Source organism: Oncorhynchus nerka, linkage group LG13 (genome assembly GCF_034236695.1).
Source record: "Oncorhynchus nerka isolate Pitt River linkage group LG13, Oner_Uvic_2.0, whole genome shotgun sequence".
NCBI lineage: Eukaryota > Metazoa > Chordata > Actinopteri > Salmoniformes > Salmonidae > Oncorhynchus > Oncorhynchus nerka.
The window spans coordinates 97061904-97082176 of record NC_088408.1 but is presented as its reverse complement, the minus strand read 5'-3'; the positions used below and the strand labels follow the sequence as shown (position 1 = coordinate 97082176).

Sequence of the window (20273 nt, the reverse complement as noted above, 5' to 3'; positions counted from 1 at the left end):
GTTGTGGCTACTGACTGACTAGCAGGCCTGTCCTGTCTGTGACAGTGGTTGTGGCTACTGACTGACTAGCAGGCCTGTCCTGTCTGTGACAGTGGTTGTGGCTACTGACTGACTAGCAGGCCTGTCCTGTCTGTGACATGACTACTCCGGTACAGTTATACCACACCTCTCCTGTACTGTTGTCATTATATTAATGACAACATCATCAATTAGGGTTAATTAAATGCTCTTTGACTCAAATCCAGTCATGTCCGTGAGTCGGTCTATCTTCCTGTCTGTCTGTCTGTCTACTCTACACGGTACACTGATTAACGGCATTTTAGGCAGACCGTACGTTTGCGGATTAGCTCCTTTTATTAAGTAATTATGCAGCAGATTTTCCAGGACATATTGTGGGATAAATAAAAGCATTATACAAATGAGAGTGTATCTGCTGTTACAGGACGTGTCTGGTAGTTCTCTAACTACCAGACAAACAGATGTGACCAGGGAGGGGAGGCTCACAGCAAGCGCTGCCGAAGCATGCGGTGCTCGCACAGTAATTCATAAACTAGCTATGTCTCTGGTTACTTAACCATCTGGTGTGTGTGTGTGTGTGTGTTGCTGGATTTTAGTGGATGGGGGATCCTAATAGATACCAATAAAGCACTAAATACTTAACCGTCTGACATTTAGCCTGGTCAGGCCCAAAACTGCAACACAAACACCAGGTTCCCTTGACCAATCACAGCAACTGAGGGCATCATAACCATATAGCCCTCTCTGTTAATTGTCCAATTGGAATTGCTAATGTTAATCCCATTAATTTTACCCCATTTTAAACCCTCAAACTGTTTAAACCCTCCGTGTTGAGTCAAACTGTTTAAACCCTCCGTGTTGAGTCAAGCTGTTGGAACCCTCCGTGTTGAGTCAAACTGTTTAAACCCTCCGTGTTGAGTCAAGATGTTGGAACCCTCCATGTTGAGTCAAGCTGTTGGAACCCTCCGTGTTGAGTCAAACTGTTTAAACCCTCCGTGTTGAGTTAAGCTGTTGGAACCCTCCATGTTGAGTCAAGCTGTTGGAACCCTCCGTGTTGAGTCAAACTGTTTAAACCCTCCGTGTTGAGTCAAGCTGTTGGAACCCTCCATGTTGAGTCAAGCTGTTGGAACCCTCCGTGTTGAGTCAAACTGTTTAAACCCTCCATGTTGAGTCAAGCTGTTGGAACCCTCCATGATGAGTCAAGATGTTTAAAAACCCCTCCATGATGAGTCAAGCTGTTGGAACCCTCCACGTTGAGTCAAGCTGTTGGAACCCTCCATGATGAGTCAAGATGTTAAAACCCTCCATGATGAGTCAAGATGTTTAAACCCTCCACATTGAATAAAACTGTTTAAACCCTCCAATGCTGAGTCAAGCTGTTTAAACCCTCCATGTTGAATACAACTGTTTAAACCCTCCATGTTGAGTCAAGCTGTTAGAACCCTCCATGTTGAGTCAAGCTGTTGGAACCCTCCACGTTGAGTCAAGCTGTTGGAACCCTCCACGTTGAGTCAAGCTGTTGGAACCCTCCATGTTGAGTCAAGCTGTTGGAACCCTCCATGTTGAGTCAAGCTGTTGGAACCCTCCATGTTGAGTCAAGCTGTTTAAAACCATTCACGTTGAGTCAAGCTGTTTAAAACCATTCATGTTGAGTCAAGCTGTTTAAAACCATTCATGTTGAGTCAAGCTGTTTAAAACCTATTATGTTGAGTCAAGCTGTTGCAACCCTCCATGTTGAGTCAAGCTGTTGCAACCCTCCATGTTGAGTCAAGCTGTTGGAACCCTCCATGTTGAGTCAAGCTGTTGGAACCCTCCATGTTGAGTCAAGCCGTTGGAACCCTCCATGATGAGTCAAGATGTTAAAACCCTCCATGATGAGTCAAGATGTTTAAACCCTCCACATTGAATAAAACTGTTTAAACCCTCCATGTTGAGTCAAGCTGTTGGAACCCTCCCATGCTGAGTCAAGCTGTTTAAACCCTCCATGTTGAATACAACTGTTTAAACCCTCCATGTTGAGTCGAGCTGTTGGAACCCTCCATGTTGACTCAAGCCGTTGGAACCCTCCACGTTGAGTCAAGCTGTTTAAAACCCATTATGTTGAGTCAAGCTGTTTAAAACCATTCATGTTGAGTCAAGCTGTTTAAAACCATTCATGTTGAGTCAAGCTGTTTAAAACCATTCATGTTGAGTCAAGCTGTTTAAAACCCTCCACGTTGAGTCAAGCTGTTTAAACCCTCCACGTTGAGTCAAGCTGTTTAAAACCCATTATGTTGAGTCAAGCTGTTGGAACCCTCCAACAGAAAGCTATAATGTGCTGCGTGTCTTTAAGCCCACCACAACACACACACATCACTGTACGAAAAACTGATTAAAACAACTGATTCAGGGGAGGGGGTGTAGTTCATATCAGGGGAGGGGGAGGGGGGTAGTTCATATCAGGGAAGGGATGAGGTGGGTAGTTCATATCAGGGGAGGGATGAGGTGGGTAGTTCATATCAGGGGAGGGGGTAGTTCATATCAGGGGAGGGGGTAGTTCATATCAGGGGAGGGGGTAGTTCATATCAGGGTAGGGGGTAGTTCATATCAGGGGAGGGGGTAGTTCATATCAGGGGGGGGGTAGTTCATATCAGGGGAGGGGGTAGTTCATATCAGGGTAGGGGGTAGTTCATATCAGGGGAGAGGGAGGGGGTAGTTCATATCAGGGGAGGGGAGGGGATAGTTCATATCAGGGGAGGGGGTAGTTCATATCAGTGGAGGGGGTAGTTCATATCAGAGGAGGGGTAGTTCATATCAGAGGAGGGGGTAGTTCATATCAGGGAGGGGGTAGTTCATATCAGGGTAGGGGATAGTTCATATCAGGGGAGGGGGTAGTTCATATCAGGGGAGGGGGTAGTGCATATCAGGGGAGGGGGTAGTTCATATCAGGGTAGGGGTGTAGTTCATATCAGGGGAGGGGTGTAGTTCATATCAGGGGAGGGGGTAGTTCATATCAGGGGAGGGGGTAGTTCATATCAGGGGGGGGGTAGTTCATATCAGGGGGGGGTAGTTCATATCAGGGTAGGGGGTAGTTCATATCAGGGGAGGTGGGGTAGTTAATATCAGGGTAGGGAGGAGTTCATATCAGGGGAGGAGAGAGGGGTGTAGTTCATATCAGGTTAGAGGGGAGGGGTGTAGTTCATATCAGGGTAGGGGGTAGTTCATATCAGGGGAGGTGGGGTAGTTAATATCAGGGTAGGGGGTAGTTAATATCAGGGTAGGGGAGAGTTCATATCAGGGTAGGAGAGAGGGGTGTAGTTCATATCAGGGGATGGGGAGGGGGGTAGTTAATATCAGGGTAGGGGAGAGTTCATATCAGGGGAGGAGAGAGGGGTGTAGTTCATATCAGGGTAGGAGGGAGGGGAGTAGTTGCATCAGGGTAGGAGAGAGGGGTGTAGTTTATATCAGGGTAGGAGCGAGGGGTGTAGTTTATATCAGGGTAGGAGGGAGGGGAGTAGTTGCATCAGGGTAGGAGAGAGGGGTGTAGTTCATATCAGGGTAGGAGAGAGGAGTGTAGTTCATATCAGGGTAGGAGAGAGGGGTGTAGTTTATATCAGGGTAGGAGGGAGGGGAGTAGTTGCATCAGGGTAGGAGAGAGGGGTGTAGTTTATATCAGGGTAGGAGCGAGGGGTGTAGTTTATATCAGGGTAGGAGGGGTGTAGTTTATATCAGGGTAGGAGGGAGGGGTGTAGTTCATATCAGGGTAGGAGAGAGGGTGTAGTTCATATCAGGGTAGGAGAGAGGGGTGTAGTTCATATCAGGGTAGGAGAGAGGGGTGTAGTTCATATCAGGGTAGGAGAGAGGGGTGTAGTTCATATCAGGGTAGGAGAGAGGAGTGTAGTTCATATCAGGGTAGGAGGGAGGAATGTAGCTCAATCAGGGTAGGAGGGAGGAATGTAGCTCAATCAGGGTAGGAGGGAGGAATGTAGCTCAATCAGGGTAGGAGGGAGGGGTGTAGTTCATGTCTGGGTAGGAGGGAGGGGTGTAGCTCAATCAGGGTAGGAGGGAGGGGTGTAGTTCATGTCTGGGTAGGAGGGAGGGGTGTAGCTCAATCAGGGTAGAAGGGAGGGGTGTAGCTCAATCAGGGTAGGAGGGAGGGGTGTAGTTCATGTCTGGGTAGGAGGGAGGGGTGTAGTTCATATCTGGGTAGGAAGGAGGAGTGTAGTTCTGTGTGCTTATTTCCTATAAACATAAATAAAGGCTTAATTCACCACCAGCACGACCTCGTGCCCGGCAAGGTTCCATGTGGGAAGGAGATGGTTTGCGTGTGCGTGTGTGTGTGTGTGTGATCCTGTCCTCATCCCAACCTATCCTCACCACCTCATCCTGCTGTAACTCTGAAACCAGCTGAAACCTGACAGACCGGGGGTTGAAATATTAACAACCCACACAAATGCCCTCTCCTCCTTTCACCCTCTCCTCCCCTATCCCTCCTCCTCTTCTCCTCTCCCTCTTCCCCCTCCTCCCTCCCCTTCTCCTCCTCTACCCCTTCCTCCTCTCCCTCTCTCCCCTTACCCTATCTCCTCCACTCCCTCTCTCCTCCTCCTCTCCCTCTCTCCTCCTCCTCCTCTCCCTCTCTCCTCCTCTCCCCACCTCCTCTCCCTCTCCTCCTCTCTCTCCTCCTCCTCTCTCTCCCCCGCCTCCTCTCCCTCCCCTCCTCTCCCCCTCCTCCTCCTCTCCCCAGGTCCCTGATGGAGAGCAGCAGCAGCTCCAACACCAAGCCAAACACATCCCCAGCCAGACATGCTGCAGGGGCTTTACATTGCAATGTCTTTGTTGGTTTTCCAGAATATGCTTCCATCTCATCCTGGACGAAGACAGGTGACGCATAGAATTATCACATTATTATTGGCAGTATTATTTATTATTTGGAAGCTGCTGCTGGTGATACTGTTGGTGGTGGTGTTGATACTGGTGGTGTTGGTATTAGTGGTGGTGGTGTTGGTGGTGGTGTTGGTGGTGGTGTTGGTGGTGGTGTTGATACTGGTGGTGTTGGTATTAGTGGTGGTGGTGGTGATTCTGATGGTGTTAGTAGTGGTGATACTGATGGTGTTGGTATTAGTGGTGGTGGTGGTGATTCTGATGGTGTTGGTAGTGGTGATTCTGATGGTGTTAGTGATGGTGTTGGTGATTCTGATGGTGTTAGTAGTGGTGATTCTGATGGTGATTCTGATGGTGTTGGTGGTGGTGTTGGTGATTCTGATGGTGTTGGTGGTGGTGTTGGTGATTCTGATGGTGTTGGTGGTGGTGTTGGTGATTCTGATGGTGTTGGTGATACTGATATTGCTGGTGATACTTTTGGTGTTGGTGATTCTGATGGTGTTGGTGATTCTGTTGGTGTTGGTGTTAGTGGTGGTGATTCTGATGGTGTTGGTGTTAATGGTGGTGATTCTGATGGTCTTGGTGTTAGTGGTGGTGAGTCTGATGGTGTTAGTGGTGGTGATTCTGATGGTGTTGGTGATTCTGATGGTGTTGGTGTTAGTACTGGTGATTCTGATGGTGTTGGTGTTAGTGCTAGTGGTGGTGATTCTGATGGTGTTAGTGGTGGTGTTGGTGTTGGTGTTACTTGTGGTGTTGGTGATACTGATGGTGTTGGTGTTAGTTGTGGTGTTGGTGATACTGATGGTGTTGGTGGTGGTGTTGGTTATTCTGATGGTGGTGTTTTTTTTATAATGGTGTTGGACATGGTCATTGGTGTTGGTCATGGTCATGGTGTTGGTCATGGTGTTGGTGATGGTCGTGGTGTTGGTGATGGTCGAGGTGTTGGTGATGGTCATGGTGTTGGTATTGGTAATGGTGTTGGTGATTGGTATTGGTAATGGTGTTGGTGATTGGCGATGGTATTGGTGATTGGTGATGGTATTATTGGTGATGGTATTGGTGATTGGTGATGGTTAATGGTGATGGTATTATTGTTGATGGTATTGGTGATTGGTGATGGTATTGGTGATGGTATTGGTGGTGGTATTGGTGATGGTATTGGTGATGGTGATGGTATTATTGGTGATTGGTGATGGTATTGGTGGTGGTATAATTGGTGATTGGTGATGGTATTATTGGTGATTGGTGATGGTATTGGTGGTGGTATAATTGGTGATTGGTGATGGTGATTGGTGATTGGTGATGGTATTATTGGTGATTGGTGACGGTTTTGGTGATGGTATTGGTGATGGTATGGTGATGGTGATCGGTGATGGTATTGGTGATGGTATTTGGTGATGGTATTGGTGATTGGTGATGGTGATTTGTGATGGTATTGGTGACACTTTGGTGATGGTATTGGTGATTGGTGATGGTGATTTGTGATGGTATTGGTGATGGTATTGGTGACGATATTGGTGATGGTGATTGGTGACGGTATTGGTGACAGTTTGGTGATGGTATTGGTGATTGGTGATGGTGATGGTATTGGTGATTGGTGATGGTATTGGTGATGGTATTGGTGATGGTATTGGTGACGGTTTGGTGATGGTATTGGTGATGGTGATTGGTGATGGTATTGGTGATGGTGATTGGTGATGTATTGGTGACGGTTTGGTGATGGTATTGGTGATGGTATTATTGGTGATTGGTGATGGTATTGGTGACGGTTTTGGTGATGGTATTGGTGATGGTGATTGGTGATGGTATTGGTGATGGTATTGGTGATTGGTGATGGTGATTTGTGATGGTATTGGTGATGGTATTGGTGACAGTTTGGTATTGGTGATTGGTGATGGTGATGGTATTGGTGATGGTATTGGTGATGGTATTGGTGATGGTATTGGTGACAGTTTGGTATTGGTGATGGTATTGGTGATGGTGATTGGTGATGGTATTGGTGATGGTATTGGTGATTGGTGATGGTGATTTGTGATGGTATTGGTGATGGTATTGGTGACAGTTTGGTGATGGTATTGGTGACAGTTTGGTGACGGTATTGGTGATGGTATTGGTGATTGGTGATGGTGATTTGTGATGGTATTGGTGATGGTATTGGTGACGATATTGGTGATGGTGATTGGTGATGGTATTGGTGATTGGTGATGGTGATTGGTGATGGTATTGGTGATGTGATTGGTGATGGTGATTGGTGATGGTATTGGTGACAGTTTGGTGATGGTATTGGTGATGGTGATTGGTGATGGTATTGGTGATAGTATTGGTGATGGTATTGGTGACGGTTTGGTGATGGTATTGGTGACGGTTTGGTCATGGTCATGGTGATTGGTGATGGTATTATTGGTGATGGTATTGGTGACAGTTTGGTGATGGTGGTTGGTGATGGTATTATTGGTGATTGGTGATGGTTTTGGTGACGGTATTGGTGATTGGTGATGGTGATTTGATGGTATATTTCCATTTGTCAGGGTTCCCATGATTGGTAGAAGATTGGTGATGGGGACAGATTGGTGATGGGGTCAGTTTGGTGATGGTATTGGTGATGGTGATTGGTGAAGGACATATGATGGTATTATTGGTGATTACTGATGGTGGTTGGTGATGGTATTATTGGTGATTGGTGATGGTATTGGTGACAGTATATTTCCGTTTGTCAGGGTTCCCATATAGAAGAGGGGGACAGAGTGGGTCTAAGGACATACCATCTGTAGGCATTATGTATATCCTGAAAACATCATCTGGAAACGGCTTTTCTAAATGGAGAGAGGAAGATGTGGAATGGGTTGCGGGAGGGGGATTGTTATGCTGAAGACAAAGCACTGAGAATCCATGAGCTTCCATAAAAACATATTGAAACTCCTCACAAAGGAGGAAAATATGATATATGATGTACAAAAAAAAGGTTTGGTGTTTACAAAGGCTTTGAAACAGATAACAGATATGTACTTCCGGCGCCGACAGAGATGGCCGCCTCGCTTCGCGTTCCTAGGAAACTATGCAGTTTTTTGTTTTTTTACGTGTTATTTCTTACATTAGTACCCCAGGTCATCTTAGGTTTCATTACATACAGTCGAGAAGAACTACTGAATATAAGATCAGCGTCAACTCACCATCAGTACGACCAAGAATATGATTTTCGCGACGCGGATCCTGTGTTCTGCCTTTCAACCAGGACAACGGAATGGATCCCATGCGGCGACCCAAAAAAACAACTCCGTAAAAGAGGGAAACGAGGCGGTCTTCTGGTCAGACTCCGGAGACGGGCACACCGTGCACCACTCCCTAGCATTCTTCTCGCCAATGTCCAGTCTCTTGACAACAAGGTTGATGAAATCCGAGCAAGGGTAGCATTCCAGAGGGACATCAGAGACTGTAACGTTCTTTGCTTCACGGAAACATGGCTCACTGGAGAGACGCTATCGGAGGCGGTGCAGCCAGCGGGTTTCTCCACGCATCGCGCCGACAGAAACAAACATCTTTCTGGTAAGAAGAGGGGCGGGGGCGTATGCCTTATGGCTAACGAGACATGGTGTGATGAAAGAAACATACAGGAACTCAAATCCTTCTGTTCACCTGATTTAGAATTCCTCACAATCAAATGTCGACCACATTATCTACCAAGAGAATTCTCTTCGATTATAATCACAGCCGTATATATCCCCCAAGCAGACACATCGATGGCTCTGAACGAACTTTATTTGACTCTTTGCAAACTGGAATCCATTTATCCGGAGGCTGCATTCATTGTAGCTGGGGATTTTAACAAAGCTAATCTGAAAACAAGACTCCCTAAATTTTATCAGCATATCGATTGCGCAACCAGGGGTGGAAAAACCTTGGATCATGTTACTCTAACTTCCGCGACGCATATAAGGCCCTGCCCCGCCCTCCTTTCGGAAAAGCTGACCACGACTCCATTTTGTTGATCCCTGCCTACAGACAGAAACTAAAAAAAGAAGCTCCCACGCTGAGGTCTGTCCAACGCTGGTCCGACCAAGCTGACTCCACACTCCAAGACTGCTTCCATCACGTGGACTGGGATATGTTTCGTATTGCGTCAGATAACAACATTGACGAATACGCTGATTCGGTGTGCGAGTTCACTAGAACGTGCGTTGAAGATGTCGTTCCCATAGCAACGATTAAAACATTCCCTAACCAGAAACCGTGGATTGATGGCAGCATTCGCGTGAAACTGAAAGCGCGAACCACTGCTTTTAATCAGGGCAAGGTGACTGGTAACATGACCGAATACAAACAGTGCAGCTATTCCCTCCGCAAGGCTATCAAACAAGCTAAGCGTCAGTACAGAGACAAAGTAGAATCTCAATTCAACGGCTCAGACACAAGAGGTATGTGGCAGGGTCTACAGTCAATCATGGACTACAAGAAGAAAACCAGTCCAGTCACGGACCAGGATGTCTTGCTCCCAGGCAGACTAAATAACTTTTTTGCCCGCTTTGAGGACAATACAGTGCCACTGACACGGCCTGCAACGAAAACATGCGGACTCTCCTTCACTGCAGCCGAGGTGAGTAAGACATTTAAACGTGTTAACCCTCGCAAGGCTGCAGGCCCAGACGGCATCCCCAGCCGCGCCCTCAGAGCATGCGCAGACCAGCTGGCCGGTGTGTTTACGGACATATTCAATCAATCCCTATACCAGTCTGCTGTTCCCACATGCTTCAAGAGGGCCACCATTGTTCCTGTTCCCAAGAAAGCTAAGGTAACTGAGCTAAACGACTACCGCCCCGTAGCACTCACTTCCGTCATCATGAAGTGCTTTGAGAGACTAGTCAAGGACCATATCACCTCCACCCTACCTGACACCCTAGACCCACTCCAATTTGCTTACCGCCCAAATAGGTCCACAGACGATGCAATCTCAACCACACTGCACACTGCCCTAACCCATCTGGACAAGAGGAATACCTATGTGAGAATGCTGTTCATCGACTACAGCTCGGCATTCAACACCATAGTACCCTCCAAGCTCGCAACTCAATCATCAAGTTTGCGGACGACACAACAGTGGTAGGCTTGATTACCAACAACGATGAGACGGCCTACAGGGAGGAGGTGAGGGCCCTCAGAGTGTGGTGTCAGGAAAATAACCTCACACTCAACGTCAACAAAACTAAGGAGATGATTGTGGACTTCAGGAAACAGCAGAGGGAACACCCCCCTATCCACATCGATGGAACAGTAGTGGAGAGGGTAGCAAGTTTTAAGTTCCTCGGCATACACATCACAGACAAACTGAATTGGTCCACCCACACAGACAGCATCCTGAAGAAGGCGCAGCAGCGCCTCATCAACCTCAGGAGGCTGAAGAAATTCGGCTTGTTACCAAAAGCACTCACAAACTTCTACAGATGCACAATCGAGAGCATCCTGGGGGGCTGTATCACCGCCTGGTACGGCAACTGCTCCGCCCACAACCGTAAGGCTCTCCAGAGGGTAGTGAGGTCTGCACAACGCATCACCGGGGGCAAACTACCTGCCCTCCAGGACACCTACACCACCCGATGTTACAGGAAGGCCATAAAGATCATCAAGGACAACAACCACCCGAGCCACTGCCTGTTCACACCGCTATCATCCAGAAGGGGAGGTCAGTACAGGTGCATCAAAGCTGGGACCGAGAGACTGAAAAACAGCTTCTATCTCAAGGCCATCAGACTGTTAAACAGCCACCACTAACATTGAGTGGCTGCTGCCAACACACTGACACTGACTCAACTCCAGCCACTTTAATAATGGGAATTGATGGGAAATTATGTAAAATATATCACTAGCCACTTTAAACAATGCTACCTAATATAATGTTACATACCCTACATTATTCATCTCATATGCATACGTATATACTGTACTCTATATCATCTACTGCATCCTTATGTAATACATGTATCACTAGCCACTTTAACTATGCCACTTTGTTTACATACTCATCTCATATGTATATACTGTACTCGATACCATCTACTGTATCTTGCCTATGCTGCTCTGTACCATCACTCATTCATATATCTTTATGTACATATTCTTTATCCCCTTACACTGTGTATAAGACAGTAGTTTTGGAATTGTTAGATTACTTGTTGGTTATTACTGCATTGTTGGAACTAGAAGCACAAGCATTTCGCTAAACTCGCATTAACATCTGCTAAACATGTGTATGTGACAAATCAAATTTGATTTGATTTGAGATATTTAATATCAACCGAACAAACCATCATAACACGAAACACGAGAAGGGGAATAGAAAAATCTGCGCCAAAAAACAAGAAGAGAAGTGTTTCCTGGGAGAGGAAGGTCACACCACACTAAACAGGCTCTACTGATTCCAGATACGGGATGTGGTAAAGATCTCAGAGTTAAATAGAACACATATCTCTATCGCTATGGTTACTACTTCCTGTTAGAGCCACTTCCTCTGTGGTGCTGTGCAGCTCTTTGCAGGCAGTAATGAGGTAAAACGTGGGGTGAAGAAGAGTTTAACAGTGGAGCTGGCTGCCTGCCAACGCCAACCACCTCACCTCAGCTGAGCTCTTGAACAACGTGGAGACCGTGGAGCATGTTACATTCATGACTGGCTTGGCCGTGATGGTTGAGTTTACCTGGCATCATCCCACGGGGGAGGGAGGGCTGATGCTGGGGCATGGCTATAATAATGGCTTTCGGCTAAGGGTTTGACTGGGTCGGTATATCTTTACTTACAACAGATCATATCCAGAGCCAGACAGGTTCTGTGTTTACGCTGTCATGTGTAACCTTTATTCATACAGTTCATCCTCATTGATAGGATGAACTGTTGAAACAGAGACTTGTAGTTAAGACGGACATTAGTGTTTACAGTGATTGTTTAAGTTGCCTACAGTATAGTCTGCAGCTTGCTGACACAGGAAGGACACATTGAGGAGTATTTTACACAATACACAAAGACAACTTCCTCTAACCACTACCTAGTGGTTAGAGGGTTGGACTAGTAACCGAAAGGTTGCAAGATCGAATCCCCCGAGCTGACAAGGTAAAAACCTGTCGTTCTGCCCCCCTGAACAAGGCAGTTAACCCACCGTTCCTAGGCCATCATTGAAAATAAGAAATTTGTTCTTAACAGACTTGCCTAGTTAAATATAAATAAATAAACATTTCTGTATGTTATAGATGTGGAAATGAATCCCAGGGCAGGAACATTTCTGTATGTTATAGATGTGGAAATGAACCCCAGGGCAGGAACATTTCTGTATGTTATAGATGTGGAAATGAACCCCAGGGCAGGAACATTTCTGTATGTTATAGATGTGGAAATGAACCCCAGGGCAGGAACATTTCTGTATGTTATAGATGTGGAAATGAACCCCAGGGCAGGAACATTTCTGTATGTTATAGATGTGTCAGTGTTTTATGTTATTATGTTATAGACTGCGTTGTTAGACTCACCACAGTGCAGCAGAGAGGCCAGAACCACCATGCTGCTGCTAACGCTGCCAGTAACAACAGCAACAGGAACACTATGGCTACCGCGAAGCCGTCCGACTGACACGGGGAGAGAAAAATACATGTTAGACCAGTCAGAGGTCATTCAATAGACAGATAAGACCAGCCAGAGGTCATTCAATAGACAGATAAGACCAGCCAGAGGTCATTCAATAGACAGATAAGACCAGCCAGAGGTCATACGTCATTCAATAGACAGATAAGACCACCCAGAGGTCATTCAATAGACAGATAAGACCAGCCAGAGGTCATTCAATAGACAGATAAGACCAGGCAGAGGTCATTCAATAGACAGATAAGACCAGCCAGAGGTCATTCAATAGACAGATAAGACCAGCCAGGGGTCATACGTCATTCAATAGACAGATAAGACCACCCAGAGGTCATTCAATAGACAGATAAGACCAGCCAGAGGTCAATCAATAGACAGATAAGACCAGTCAGAGGTCATTCAATAGACAGATAAGACCAGCCAGAGGTCATTCAATAGACAGATAAGACCAGCCAGAGGTCATTCAATAGACAGATAAGACCAGCCAGAGGTCATTCAATAGACAGATAAGACCAGCCAGAGGTCATTCAATACACAGATAAGACCAGCCAGAGGTCATTCAATACACAGATAAGACCACCCAGAGGTCATTCAATAGACAGATAAAGACCAGTCAGAGGTCATTCAATAGACAGATAAGACCAGCCAGATGTCATTCAATAGACAGATAAGACCAGTCAGAGGTCATTCAATAGACAGATAAGACCAGTCAGAGGTAAGACCAGTCAGAGGTCATTCAATAGACAGATAAGACCAGTCAGAGGTCATTCAATAGACAGATAAGACCAGTCAGAGGTCATTCAATAGACAGATAAGACCAGTCAGAGGTCATTCAATAGACAGATAAGACCAGTCAGAGGTCATTCAATAGACAGATAAGACCAGTCAGAGGTCATTCAATAGACAGATAAGACCAGTCAGAGGTCATTCAATAGACAGATAAGACCAGCCAGAGGTCATTCAATAAGAGCCAGTCATTAAGACAGATAAGACCAGAGGTCATTCAATAGACAGATAAGACCAGCCAGAGGTCATTCAATAGACAGATAAGACCAGCCAGAGGTCATACGTCATTCAATAGACAGATAAGACCAGCCAGAGGTCATTCAATAGACAGATAAGACCAGCCAGAGGTCATTCAATAGACAGATAAGACCAGCCAGAGGTCATTCAATAGACAGATAAGACCAGCCAGAGGTCATTCAATAGACAGATAAGACCACCCAGAGGTCATTCAATAGACAGATAAGACCAGTCAGAGGTCATTCAATAGACAGATAAGACCAGCCAGAGGTCATTCAATAGACAGATAAGACCAGCCAGAGGTCATACGTCATTCAATAGACAGATAAGACCAATCAGAGGTCATTCAATAGACAGATAAGACCAGCCAGAGGTCATTCAATATACAGATAAGACCAGCCAGAGGTGATTCAATAGACAGATAAGACCAGCCAGAGGTCATTCAATAGACAGATAAGACCAGCCAGAGGTCATTCAATAGACAGATAAGACCAGCCAGAGGTCATACGTCATTCAATAGACAGATAAGACCAGCCAGAGGTCATTCAATAGACAGATAAGACCAGCCAGAGGTCATTCAATAGACAGATAAGATCAGCCAGAGGTCATTCAATAGACAGATAAGACCAATCAGAGGTCATTCAATAGACAGATAAGACCACCCAGAGGTCATTCAATAGACAGATAAGACCAGTCAGAGGTCATTCAATAGACAGATAAGACCAGCCAGAGGTCATTCAATAGACAGATAAGACCAGCCAGAGGTCATTCAATAGACAGATAAGACCAGCCAGAGGTCATTCAATAGACAGATAAGACCAGCCAGAGGTCATTCAATAGACAGATAAGACCAGCCAGAGGTCATTCAATAGACAGATAAGACCAGCCAGAGGTATGCACATAGGACATAGTTCCCTTGTGGCTCAGTTTGTAAAGTACGGCTGTTCTACCTAAGCACAAGTTGTAGATGAATATAGACTGTATTACTTAACCCTTTTATTAACAGATATTGGACAATGCGAAACTCACACATGTGGTGGCGTAGATGGTGAAGGCACTAAGGATGAAGGACTTTCCATGGTTCAGACTTATGAGGACGTCCATGGACCTAGAAAGACGAGCACAACACATACTGTTTAACACCACAATAGCCCTGAATAGGGGTGGGGGGTGGGGGGCTGTGTATGACTTATTTTTCACGAGGGGAACGAGTTCTAAAATGGCGCAATTAAAACCCCTAATGATGAACGGCAGAGCTATTTCCGTATGTCCATTATGCCAGATCCAATTACCATGCCTTTAAGCAGGAAACGGAACGACTGAAATCACCCCCCCACACACCACCACCCCCACCCACCCACCCCCAAAATTAAGAAATATGTAAAACACTGTCTATTGTCTGGTCTGATTGTTCGCCTGGCCGTGTGTGTGGGGGATGAAGGTACGTGTGTGTTCTCTCTGTGCAGTTGGTTTAGCCCTGGGCTCTGCCTTGGGCCTTCTATTCTCCTGCGGCTCCAACAGATGAGCTGCCGTCTGACTCTCTGTCCTACTGTCCGCTAGTATGGTACTGGAATTTAAATCGCCTGAATATCCCCCCTTGTTCAATCTTTATATCGCCTTTCCTATTTCCACACTCAATACTTATATGATGTGTCCTTTATTTTATTCTTCTTTTTTTTTAAACACTACGCCTCATGTTTTTGTTCCTGTCCACTTGGCTTTGACTGGTATTGTGGAACACATTTAGGAGGGGCCGTGTCTGTGACTTGGCTTTGACTGGTATTGTGGAACACATCTAGGATTTAGGAGGGGCCGTGTCTGTGACTTGGCTTTGACTGGTATTGTGGAACACGTCTAGGAGGGGCCGTGTCTGTGACTTGGCTTTGACTGGTATTGTGGAACACATCTAGGATTTAGGAGGGGCCGTGTCTGTGACTTGGCTTTGACTGGTATTGTGGAACACGTCTAGGAGGGGCCGTGTCTGTGACTTGGCTTTGACTGGTATTGTGGAACACGTCTAGGAGGGGCCGTGTCTGTGACTTGGCTTTGACTGGTATTGTGGAACACGTCTAGGAGGGGCCGTGTCTGTGACTTGGCTTTGACTGGTATTGTGGAACACGTCTAGGAGGGGCCGTGTCTGTGACTTGGCTTTGACTGGTATTGTGGATCACATTTAGGATATAGGAGGGGCCGTGTCTGTGACTTGGCTTTGACTGGTATTGTGGAACACGTCTAGGAGGGCCGTGTCTGTGACTTGGCTTTGACTGGTATTGTGGAACACGTCTAGGAGGGGCCGTGTCTGTGACTTGGCTTTGACTGGTATTGTGGAACACGTCTAGGAGGGGCCGTGTCTGTGACTTGGCTTTGACTGGTATTGTGGAACACGTCTAGGAGGGGCCGTGTCTGTGACTTGGCTTTGACTGGTATTGTGGAACACGTCTAGGAGGGCCGTGTCTGTGACTTGGCTTTGACTGGTATTGTGGAACACGTCTAGGAGGGGCCGTGTCTGTGACTTGGCTTTGACTGGTATTGTGGATCACATTTAGGATATAGGAGGGGCCGTGTCTGTGACTTGGCTTTGACTGGTATTGTGGAACACGTCTAGGAGGGGCCGTGTCTGTGACTTGGCTTTGACTGGTATTGTGGAACACGTCTAGGAGGGGCCGTGTCTGTGACTTGGCTTTGACTGGTATTGTGGATCACATTTAGGATATAGGAGGGGCCGTGTCTGTGACTTGGCTTTGACTGGTATTGTGGAACACGTCTAGGAGGGGCCGTGTCTGTGACTTGGCTTTGACTGGTATTGTGGAACACGTCTAGGAGGGGCCGTGTCTGTGACTTGGCTTTGACTGGTATTGTGGAACACGTCTAGGAGGGGCCGTGTCTGTGACTTGGCTTTGACTGGTATTGTGGAACACGTCTAGGAGGGGCCGTGTCTGTGACTTGGCTTTGACTGGTATTGTGGAACACGTCTAGGAGGGCCGTGTCTGTGACTTGGCTTTGACTGGTATTGTGGAACACGTCTAGGAGGGGCCGTGTCTGTGACTTGGCTTTGACTGGTATTGTGGATCACATTTAGGATATAGGAGGGGCCGTGTCTGTGACTTGGCTTTGACTGGTATTGTGGAACACGTCTAGGAGGGGCCGTGTCTGTGACTTGGCTTTGACTGGTATTGTGGAACACGTCTAGGAGGGGCCGTGTCTGTGACTTGGCTTTGACTGGTATTGTGGAACACGTCTAGGAGGGGCCGTGTCTGTGACTTGGCTTTGACTGGTATTGTGGAACACGTCTAGGAGGGCCGTGTCTGTGACTTGGCTTTGACTGGTATTGTGGAACACGTCTAGGAGGGGCCGTGTCTGTGACTTGGCTTTGACTGGTATTGTGGAACACGTCTAGGAGGGGCCGTGTCTGTGACTTGGCTTTGACTGGTATTGTGGAACACGTCTAGGAGGGGCCGTGTCTGTGACTTGGCTTTGACTGGTATTGTGGAACACGTCTAGGAGGGGCCGTGTCTGTGACTTGGCTTTGACTGGTATTGTGGATCACATTTAGGATATAGGAGGGGCCGTGTCTGTGACTTGGCTTTGACTGGTATTGTGGAACACGTCTAGGAGGGGCCGTGTCTGTGACTTGGCTTTGACTGGTATTGTGGAACACATCTAGGAGGGGCCGTGTCTGTGACTTGGCTTTGACTGGTATTGTGGAACACGTCTAGGAGGGGCCGTGTCTGTGACTTGGCTTTGACTGGTATTGTGGAACACGTCTAGGAGGGGCCGTGTCTGTGACTTGGCTTTGACTGGTATTGTGGAACACGTCTAGGAGGGGCCGTGTCTGTGACTTGGCTTTGACTGGTATTGTGGAACACGTCTAGGAGGGGCCGTGTCTGTGACTTGGCTTTGACTGGTATTGTGGAACACATCTAGGAGGGGCCGTGTCTGTGACTTGGCTTTGACTGTTATTGTGGATCACGTCTAGGAGGGGCCGTGTCTGTGACTTGGCTTTGACTGGTATTGTGGAACACGTCTAGGAGGGGCCGTGTCTGTGACTTGGCTTTGACTGGTATTGTGGAACACGTCTAGGAGGGGCCGTGTCTGTCCACTTGGCTTTGACTGGTATTGTGGAACACGTCTAGGAGGGGCCGTGTCTGTGACTTGGCGTTAACTGGTATTGTGGATCACATTTAGGAGGGGCCGTGTCTGTGACTTGGCTTTGACTGGTATTGTGGATCACGTCTAGGAGGGGCCGTGTCTGTGACTTGGCTTTGACTGTTATTGTGGAACACATTTAGGATTTAGGAGGGGCCGTGTCTGTGACTTGGCTTTGACTGGTATTGTGGATCACGTCTAGGAGGGGCCGTGTCTGTGACTTGGCTTTGACTGGTATTGTGGAACACGTCTAGGAGGGGCCGTGTCTGTGACTTGGCTTTGACTGGTATTGTGGAACACGTCTAGGAGGGGCCGTGTCTGTGACTTGGGCTCTGTGCTTTAGAAGAAATAGAGGAAGAAGACAAAGACAAGGTCCGCTCTCTTAGAATTACAGTTGGAAAAAAATAATATGATTTAAGCCATGGACATTCTGTTTTTCTGCTACTGACTATTAGAGATTTTACACTGAGTGGACAAAAAATTAGGAACATTTGCTCTTTCCGTGACATAGACTGTCCAGGTGAATCCAGATGAAAGCTACGATCCCTTACTGATGTCACTTGTTAAATCCACTTCACTTCAGTGTAGAGGAAGGGGAGGAGACGGGTTAAAGAAGGATTTTTAAGCCTTGAGACAATTGAGACATGGATTGTGTCTGTGTGTCATTCAGATGGTGAATGGGCAAGATAAAAAGATCGAAGTGCCTTTGAACGAGGTATGGTAGTAGGTGCCAGGTGCACCGGTAAGTGTCAAGAACTGCAATGATGCTGAGTTTTTCATGCTCAACAGTTTCCCGTGTGTATCAAGAACGGTCCACCACCCAAAAGACATTTAGTCACTTCGACACAACTGTGGGAATCATTGAAGTCAATAACTCGTTCGACAACGTTTAGAGTCCATGACTCGACAAATTGAGGCTGTTTCGAGGGCAAAAGGGGGTGCAACGCAATATTAGAAAGGTGTTCCTAATGTTTTGTCCACTCGGTGTATATGCACCAACAACTTAATTATATCACAATCAACAGCCTGATCAACTCTATGTGAAGGAGATGAGTAGTGCTGCATGAGGCAAATGGTGATTGGTTATCTGATCCACACCCTCTAACCTTTTTATTTAAGGTCTCTGTGACCAACAGACTCATATCTGTATTCCCAGTCATGTGAAATCCATAGATTTAGGGCCTAATTTATTTATTTCAAATTGACTGATTTCCTCATATGAACTGTAACTCAGTCAAAAAAAAAATGAAATTGCTGCATGCTGCGTTAATGTCCTGTTTTCTGTGTAGTTGGTGAGAGTTACTGTTGTTGCTCAGTACTGTTGCACAAACAGGACAGAAAATGTGGTCCTCTAAACATAGATGTAAAGTCAATGTCAACATTCATTCTTTTTGAGTAACGCAAAAACAAAACATCGTGATTGTGTGAGGACATCATCACTCAGTGAAATAGTTTTATATTGAAATAAAAACTATATTTTGATTAGTTTCACGAGCACCATCATTTTTTTACGCTTCTTTCTCCAAAAAGCGATCGTCCTTTATTTATACATACAATATACTGTAGATATAATTTATACATACAATATACTGTAGATATAATTTATACATACAATATACTGTAGATATAATTTATGCATACAATATAGTGTACATTTAATTTATACATACAATATACAGTAGATTTTATTTAATCAGGAGAAATATTCCTTTTGCTTGACCAGGCCAAGATGACTGCAAACAAACCCACGTTACATTGCAGACATTTGAATGGAAACTTAAACATGTGTTTGGCCTAACGTTTGATCACCCACTCTTGAGGTTCGTTCCGTACCACAATCCCTCTCTTCAGAGTTCAAAGAGTTTCCTCTATTCTGTCAGGATCTCTGCCACGCGTCCTTCAGAGAGGCGACATTCCCTCTCTTCAGAGTTCAAAGAGTTTCCTCTATTCTGTCAGGATCTCTGCCACGCGTCCTTCAGAGACGCGACGTTTCCACAACTCTTAGTGACAGCCGTCCTCCGCAATATGTTCAACCCTGAATAATTCACCCCTCCTCAATTTTCCCGTCTTTAAGGAAAAGTTGGAAAGCAATTACTGACACCGGTGATCGTCCAGCTGTATCATATCACTAGCGCTTAGCGTCACGCAGGACGACGAAGCGCGCCGACAGAAGCCACTAGACACAGAGACCACTAGAGTGGGAGGGAAAGAGAAGTTTCCACATCGCACCTCAGAGAGCTCCAATGACCAGACCTGGGATCTCAGAGAGCTCCAATGACCAGACCTGGAATCTCAGAGAGCTCCAATGACCAGACCTGGAATCTCAGAGAGCTCCAATGACCAGACCTGGGATCTCAGAGCTCCAATGACCAGACCTGGAATCTCAGAGAGCTCCAATGACCAGACCTGGAATCTCAGAGAGCTCCAATGACCAGACCTGGGATCTCAGAGCTCCAATGACCAGACCTGGGATCTCAGAGAGCTCCAATGACCAGACCTGGGATCTCAGAGAGCTCCAATGACCAGACCTGGGATCAAATACTATATGAAATCTTTTCAATACTCTTGAGCATTTGCTCTATTCTGCCTGGAGTGCCGGATCTACGGAATG

The 20273-nt window shown here is 46.4% G+C and overlaps 1 protein-coding gene across 2 annotated transcripts in view; it reads right to left on the bottom strand.

Annotated features, from left to right (window-relative positions):
- The window catches only part of LOC115124246 (anthrax toxin receptor 2-like), a 218934-nt gene that overhangs the window by 123087 nt on the left and 75574 nt on the right, over positions 1 to 20273 (bottom strand). For both annotated transcript variants that reach the window (XM_065026883.1, XM_065026882.1), the window contains exons 10-11: positions 14546 to 14624; positions 12385 to 12480 (exon numbers count right to left, since the gene is read on the bottom strand). In XM_065026883.1, the coding sequence (XP_064882955.1) occupies positions 12385 to 12480; positions 14546 to 14624 (175 nt within the window). The remainder of the gene's footprint in view (positions 1 to 12384; positions 12481 to 14545; positions 14625 to 20273) is intronic.